Consider the following 7622-nt stretch of genomic DNA (forward strand, 5'->3'; position numbering starts at 1 on the left):
GACCCACGGCCGACTACATGGGAGTTCAGTGACGTAACCATTACGCCATCTCCTGGTCCCAAATTTAAAAATAAAATATAAATAAATAAATTTTTTTGGAGAGGTTTTTGCTATAGGGCATGTGTGCTCACCAGAAGGAGAGAGACAGAAGTGAGACATCACCCCCCAGGGGTAAAGCCACACCACAGTCCCTTCTCCATTCTCCTCTCAGGATCTGGGGCACACACGCACACGCACCTGGCGTGAGTTTAAGCCACCAGGTCCGGGACTCGAACCATGGTCGGCTACATGCGAGTCCAACAACATAGCCATTATGCCAACTGCTGGTCCCAAAATATAAATAAATAATTTTTTAAAAAGAATAAGAGCATATTTGATAAAGAAGAGAAAATAGGGACCAGCAGTTAGCGTAATGGCTATGTCACTGGACTCCCATGGAGTTGACCGCGGTTTGCATCCCGGACCCGGTGGCTTAAAACTCATGCTGGGCATGTGTGCGTGTGTGCCCAAGATCCTGAGAGGAGAACGGAGGAGAAGGGATTGCGGCATGGCCATTCCACCTGGGGGGTGATTTCTCGCTTTCTGTCTCTCTGTCTGTCTGGCCAGCACACGCGCCCTATAGCAAAAACTGTTTAAAAAAAAAAAAAAAGAGAAAATAAAGATTACTCTTACCTGTCCCTGTTCCACAAATTACATATGCATACACATACATATATTTTTAAAATCAATTTCAAACATTTGCTATAGGGCACATGCACTTGTAGAAAGAGAGGGAAAGTGAGAGTGCCCCCCAGGGGATGGCCACACCACAATCCCCTTCTCCATTCTCCTGAAGTCCCCTGTTTTCTTCCAGCATGTCCCCTTCATTTGCGTACATAAATTATAAAATGGAGACAAGCTTGTCTAAAGAAAAATGAGTGCAAGAGCTTCATGAGGAGAGCTAATGAGTTCCCTTTTACTGTCCCCTGCGCAGAGGAGCCCCTTAGCAGGTGCAGTGTGTGCTCACGCACTGGCACGTTTCACACCCATCTGTTTGCTTTTCTCTGAACTTGAATGGGACCTCCCGTTACTCTCTCATCCCCCATTGTTCTGGAACCACAGAGCACCTTCGCATCCACGTAAATTAGCAGTTGCTACTGTCCCAGGTGCGAGCGGTCTAAAGCGCCGAGCGCAGCATGCAGTACTGTAAGCGCTCTAACACACGCTGTTCCTCTGTGGCACTGCCTCAGAGAGGCGGAGTTTCCTGTCTGAAAGGTGATCCCTAGTTTCTAGTTTTGCACCCTGCTGTGACTCTGAGCTGTGACTAACTCTGCAGCCAGGTTCTTCGTCCGTGTCTCAGAGGATGTGCGCCAGGTCTCTGGAGGCTGTAAAGTCCTCCTCTGTCTGGTCCCTGGAGGGCATAAGGTCCCTGAGGCTGAGGCCACCGAACCTGGCTCCAAGCACATCCAGCCGAGGGCCTCAGGGGATGCTGGACAGAAATAAGCTTTCTAGCAATAGGGGCTGTGTGACTCTGGGCATGTTGCTTACCCTCTCTGTCTGCTGCTTTGTGGTGAGTTGGAGATAACAGAAGGACCCCCTTTGTGGGTTGTTGGGAGGATTAAAGGAGATGATGTGACACGGTGACTGGCATGGTGCCTAGCACGAGGTCGTCTCTCAGTGCCAGCTGCTGCTTTTACCCTTGCCCTCCAGACCAGGACGGCAGCCCGGATAACTCACCTTTGTCCAGGGGAGACCCTTCACTTCATCACCTCAATTCATAAAAACTTACTGAGTACCTACTATGTGCTCTGCAGGAGGATGAAGCAGTGGGGGTTGGGGTAGAGGGGCCATAGGAGAGGAGAGTGACCGAAATTAAACTGAGGTCTGCAGGGCTGAGGGAGCCCGCCAGGCAGAAGGTTCAGGAAAGACCCTCAGGCAGCAGGACCACGGGTCTGGAGGCAAGACACGGATGCATTTGTGGCCTCGTGGAGGCTGGCCCCGGGGGAGCCTGTGGCACAAGGGCTAGACCTTGGATCCTTACCCCTGCCTCCCGCTGTCATCCTAGGCTCCCTGGGAAATCCAGGAGACAGCTCCCCCCAGCACCTGGCCCCAGGTGGGCCGCGTGGAATTCCGGGACTACGGCCTGCGCTACCGGGAGGACCTGGACTTGGTTCTCAAGCACATCAACGTCACCATCGAAGGAGGAGAAAAGGTGGGTGCACGTCGCCCCCAACCCACTCACGGTCAGGCACAGACTGACACCACGTTATTTCCTGCTGGTCTGTCACAGTCCCCCACCCCAGGGCCGAGTGGCTCTGGGGGTGGGTGGGGCTTGTGAGGTGAAATTTGTTCAGGGGGTGTCAGTGGAGTTGCAAACTGGTAGCCTGAAGACCTAATAGGTCTCACTACTTTTTTTTTTTTTAATTTTAACTTTATTGATTTCTTTAAGTTTGACCAGAATGAAAGAAAAAGAATGCGAGAGAGCAAGCCACCAGGTCTGGGATTCAAACCGCAGTGGGCCATGTGGGAGTCCAGCCCTTAACCACCATGCCCCCTGCTGGCCCCTCAGATGGATTTTCGAAATAGCATCTGAATAAGTTGCCAATACTGAGTAGCCCTGGAGCATTTGCTATCAAAGTCCATTTCCTGCTTTTGTGGAAAGACCAGAACATCCAGCAGTGATGGCCACGTACCCTGCCTGCCTCTCTAGAGCCGTGAGCCTTCCGGTTCAGCCTGGTGCCTCCCTGCCCTGTGCACAGTCCCATGTGGCCCCTCGGAGGCATTCGGGGTCTCTGTCTCCAGAATAAGATGGTCAGAATTATGGAACTTCCTTGGATTCAAGCTGTTCCTGGAAAACATTCTCTCCCTGAGACCCACAGACCTTTTTCAGGAATCAGATCAGGCGTGTTTCTGGTCATGAGCTGGGGACAGTGCTACTTTCGTCCTGAACATGTGACATGGACTGGTTAAACTGTTTTCTGTCCCACGGGATAATTCTCAAATTTAGCAACCGCGGAAAGACAGGGTGGGCGATGTTCTTGAGTCTCTGGGGCTTATGTTGTCTCTTGAGAGTTTGCAGGCGTGCTGCTGCTCTGTAGCCTCTCTCAGGGACGTTAGAGGGCAGAGGAAGCCCGCCCCTCATGGCTCCCGATGTGAAGGGAAGAATTGCAGTTGGAGGTCAGAAATGTCCCTCATCAGCCTTTGGCTAGGGAAGGGGCTAATTCCCCCCAGGGAGGGTAAGCACCTACCAGGTCTTATCAAAACGGGTATAGGGGGTCTGCCTGAATCTTTGAGGTATGACAGTAGTTCAGGGTGGAAAACACCATCAGAGGAGCAAAAGACAGTGTAGAGGGAAAATACCCAATTATTAATAGTCTCGCGAGTTCAAGATAATTGGGCTTTATTGGGAATTCCTGGTGTCTCCCATTGGGAGTCTAATTCCTTGTAAAAAGAGCTGACTAATTTCTTGGGAAGCCTGGCAAAGAGAAGAGAGTCCCTCTTGACTTTTGGCCAGAACAACCCCTAAAGAGTGTCTGGGAAGTGAGTGGGAGGGCAGGCTGTGGAGGGAGCTGGGTCTACCAGATGACTGCACTGCCCTGGGGGCGGGCCCAGCAGTGAGGTTGCTCTGGGATGAGGGACAGCCCTTAGATGCCAGAGTTCTCCCTTCACCCTGGGCCCTTCCTGTCCACAGGTTGGCATCGTGGGGCGGACAGGAGCCGGGAAGTCATCGCTGACCCTGGGCTTGTTTCGGATCACCGAGTCTGCCCAAGGCGAGATCATCATTGATGGTGTCAACATCGCCAAGATCGGCCTGCACAGCCTGCGCTTCAAGATCACCATCATCCCCCAGGTGGGCCCGGGGGCCGAGGAGTCGGGCTGGCAAGGCCTGTGGACACCCTGGCAACTTTGTGTACATATTTTGAGGACAACTGTAAATTTATTCCTTTTTTCTTCTTTGAGAGTGATTTTTTTACTTTAGGGCCTGTGCGCTCATCAGAGAGACAGACAAGAAATCACTCCCCATGGAGAATGGCCATATTGCAATCCCTTCTTCTCCACTCTCCTCTCAGGATCTTGGGCATGCATGCACACATGCCCACCATGAGTTTCAAGCTGCCAGGTCCGGGACTCAAACCTGTCGGCCATGTGGAAGTCCAGCACCTCAACCACCATGCCACCTACTTGCCTGCTATTTCATTATTTTTAATGAAGTTAAGCTGTTTTATTCTCCCCCTAGATTTCCTCTTAGCATAGAAATAACAGTGTGGGAATTCACTGGGTCTCAGTCCCACCTCCTGCCACCCCTGTGGCTATTTCCTGGGCATCTAACAAAGTCCATGAAGACACTGTTTGCTCTCGCTGGCTTTTGGAGTCAGGATAGGAACCTCTAGCCTGTCCAAGAATCATTTATCAATCCTTGTAGATGCAATTCCTTGATATGTTGCCTGTTGGTATTTTTTTTTTTTTTTGGAGAGATTTTCACTGTCTCTCTGGCGCGTGTGCTCGCCAGACAGACAGAGACATAGAGACAGAAAGCGAGAAATCACCCCCCAGGGGGGATGGTCACGCCACAATCCCTTCTCCTCCATTCTCCTCTCGGGATCTTGGGCACGCACGCACACGCGCCCGGCGTGAGTTTTAAGCCACCGGGTCCGGGACGTGAACCGCGGTCGACTACATGGGAGTCCAGCGACATAGCCATTACGCTAGCTGCTGGTTCCCCCTGTTGGTATTTTTTTCCCTAAGTTTTTCCAAGATTCTCTTGGAGGTAGGGGACAGGGGCCGAGGGACAAAGCTGCAGTTTTTATAGTAGGAGTCACCAGTGCCCCATCTCTCTCCTCAGAGGTCCCCTGCAGGTTTGCATATTGAAAGCTCTGGGATGGCCTGCAAAAAGAAGTCTGTTTTATTCTGGTCAACACTGGTTTTTCAGGACTGTTTTCCTCATTATTAACATCTCCAGAAATAGAGGTGCCGAGGGACGGGGAAGCCGCACCTTCAGCCACCTCATGCCCCGCCCCTTTTTTCCACCCATGGCTGGTGCAACATGTGCGTCACCTGCTGTCTGCTCTCTTCTCTCTGAGCAGGACCCCGTTCTGTTTTCGGGTTCCCTCCGCATGAACCTGGACCCGTTCAGCCAGTACTCAGACGAGGAAGTCTGGACGTCCCTGGAGCTGGCGCACCTGAAGGACTTCGTGTCGGGCCTGCCCGATAAGCTGAACCACGAATGTGCGGAAGGCGGGGAGAACCTGAGGTAGGTGGGGTGATGCCTCGGCCGGCGTGTTTGAAGATTCTGCCTTCTTGGTCTGTGTCGGGCCTGGGTTTGAGTCCCAGTTCCACCACGCACAAGCTGCCCATCCCTTCACCTCTTGGGGCCTCAGTTTCTGTGTCTGTAGAGTGGGTTTCAGTCCTAGCTCTTTTCCCCCTGAGGCATAATAACCAGGATAGCCAGCGCATTCCTCTCTTACACTGGCTCCACCCTGTGGGGAGTGGCTGTCAATCACTGAACTATTAAAAGGCTTCTGTGCACGGGACCAGCAAGTGGTATGGTGGTTAAGGTGCTGGACACCCCCATATGGCCAACCACTCTCTCTCTCTCGATCTCTCTCTGGTCAAATTAAAATAAATGAATGAATAAATAAAATTAAATAATTATTTTAAAAAACAAAAAGGCTTCTGTGATGGTTAGCAAATTGCACTACTCCGTGACCTCCAGGTCCCCACCTGCTTCCCCTGCAGCCCTGGCCCTTCTTTCAGGACCCCAAGGTTTGCCTGAGCTCCAGCAGTGGAAGCACAGCCTTGCAGGGAGCCTTGGAGGTCATTAGCATGTGCTTGTGTCATGAGCATGTGCTTGACTCAGTTATTCATCGCATGACAGCAAGCACAGGGCTTTATCCGTGTTCAGTGGTAGAGCAGCGGTTGACAGTTCGTGGCCGGGCAGGCAGCCAGATGGCTCTGCCGATCATGGTAGGGCTCGCCCACGTGCCTGGGGCTCCGCTGTCTGCTGGCTGATCTACTTGGCCTCGGCTGGGACACTACAGGGACACTTCAGGTGTCTGTCATCCTCCAGCAGACCAGCTGGGCAGGTTGTCATGGCGATGGCAGAGGCACAGGAGCGAGCAGGACCTACATATAGTCCCACCTCGCACCCCCACAGACTTTAGCTTGCCAGCAGCACATCGGCCAGAGCGAGGCTTGTGGCTGAGCCCAGAGTCAACTCTTAGGGCCGCCTAGAGTGTCTGTTACCTCCCCATCCTGCCCGGGGCCAGAGGTGTCACCTCTGAGCCCTGTGTGCAGGATTCCGAGCCTGCTTCCAGCTCATCAGGAGGTGTGCTGCGGTTAATTGATGATATCTGCTGCAGGCAGGGATGGGCGGGTGGACGTGCTCCCCTGATCAAGGCTGACCGACTAGCCTGGGCTCCAGGGCAGGGGTAGTTTGACAGTCTGTCTCCTGGTCTGTTTCTCTCCATCAAGCGTTGGGCAGCGCCAGCTCGTGTGCCTGGCACGGGCTCTGCTGAGGAAGACGAAGATCCTCGTGTTGGATGAAGCCACAGCAGCCGTGGATCTGGAAACGGATGACCTCATTCAGTCTACCATCCGCACACAGTTTGACGACTGTACCGTCCTCACCATCGCTCACCGCCTCAACACCATCATGGACTACACGAGGTGATGCCCCTGGCTCAGCCTCCCTTACCAACCCCTGAACACTGTCCTTATGCCTCGTGACAGATCCCCTCTTACTCCCGTAGTGCCAGGTGTTCTGGCCTCACGCAGTCATTCGCTTAGTCAGTACCTTAGCCTTTTCTGTTGCTCTCAGTGAGTTCCACAGACCGGGTCATTTACCAAGAACAGAAGTGTATTTGGCTCATGGTTCTGGAGGCTGGGATGTCCAAGCGCATGGTGCTGGCACCTGCAGGGTCCTCGACCTGCGTCATGACGGTGGAGGGCACCGCATGGCAAGCTACCGATGTCACTACCCTCCTGACCTCATTAAATCCTAACTACCTCCCACTTCCCGACACCATTAACATGGGATTGTGCGGATATAGTTTGCAACACGTGAGCCTTTGCGGGGGACACGCCAAAGGCAGCACATCTCCATGGATCCTACTGCCACCTGGACCTGTCCTCGGCACAGGGACACCACCGATGCTGTTGGACATGCTGCCTGTCTTGGGGACCAGGTAGCTCAGTTGTAGACAATGAACAGGCAACAGATAAACAAGATTTTGAGGAGCAGTGAGTGCCCAGAAAGAAATACTACCAGGAGTGCTAGGAGGGCGAGTCCAGGGAGAGCCAGCGTATCCCCTGGGGACTGAAGGCACAGGACTGGGGCCCATGGAAATGGTTTATTTTCTTTTAAAAATCAAAAGAAAGAAAAGACTCCTCCAACCTTGATTATGTGTAACTTTACACCAACACTGTCATAAAACAGACTTTTTCGTCTTCTGCATAGAGAAGGCAGCCTGTGAGGGCATCACTGCCTGGGCCCTCGCAAGTCCACACATGGCCCTGGTGCTGGGCGTTGGGGGTTTCGGATCTAGTGGTGGTGTTCATGGACGGCCTCTCTGAGGAGAGACATTTGAGCTGAGACCTAAATGAGAGGGCATCGGGCATGGGAGGATCCAGTGCGGGGTTCAGCA

General features: G+C 52.9%; 1 protein-coding gene across 1 annotated transcript in view; it reads left to right on the plus strand.

The window, feature by feature from the left end:
• The window catches only part of ABCC1 (ATP binding cassette subfamily C member 1 (ABCC1 blood group)), a 131602-nt gene that overhangs the window by 121340 nt on the left and 2640 nt on the right, over positions 1–7622 (plus strand). The window contains exons 28-31 of the mRNA XM_027771057.1: positions 2045–2191; positions 3671–3829; positions 5064–5230; positions 6451–6645. Of these exons, the coding sequence (XP_027626858.1) occupies positions 2045–2191; positions 3671–3829; positions 5064–5230; positions 6451–6645 (668 nt within the window). The remainder of the gene's footprint in view (positions 1–2044; positions 2192–3670; positions 3830–5063; positions 5231–6450; positions 6646–7622) is intronic.

This window comes from Tupaia chinensis, unplaced genomic scaffold (assembly GCF_000334495.1).
Source record: "Tupaia chinensis unplaced genomic scaffold, TupChi_1.0 Scaffold000182_1, whole genome shotgun sequence".
NCBI classification, from domain to species: domain Eukaryota; kingdom Metazoa; phylum Chordata; class Mammalia; order Scandentia; family Tupaiidae; genus Tupaia; species Tupaia belangeri.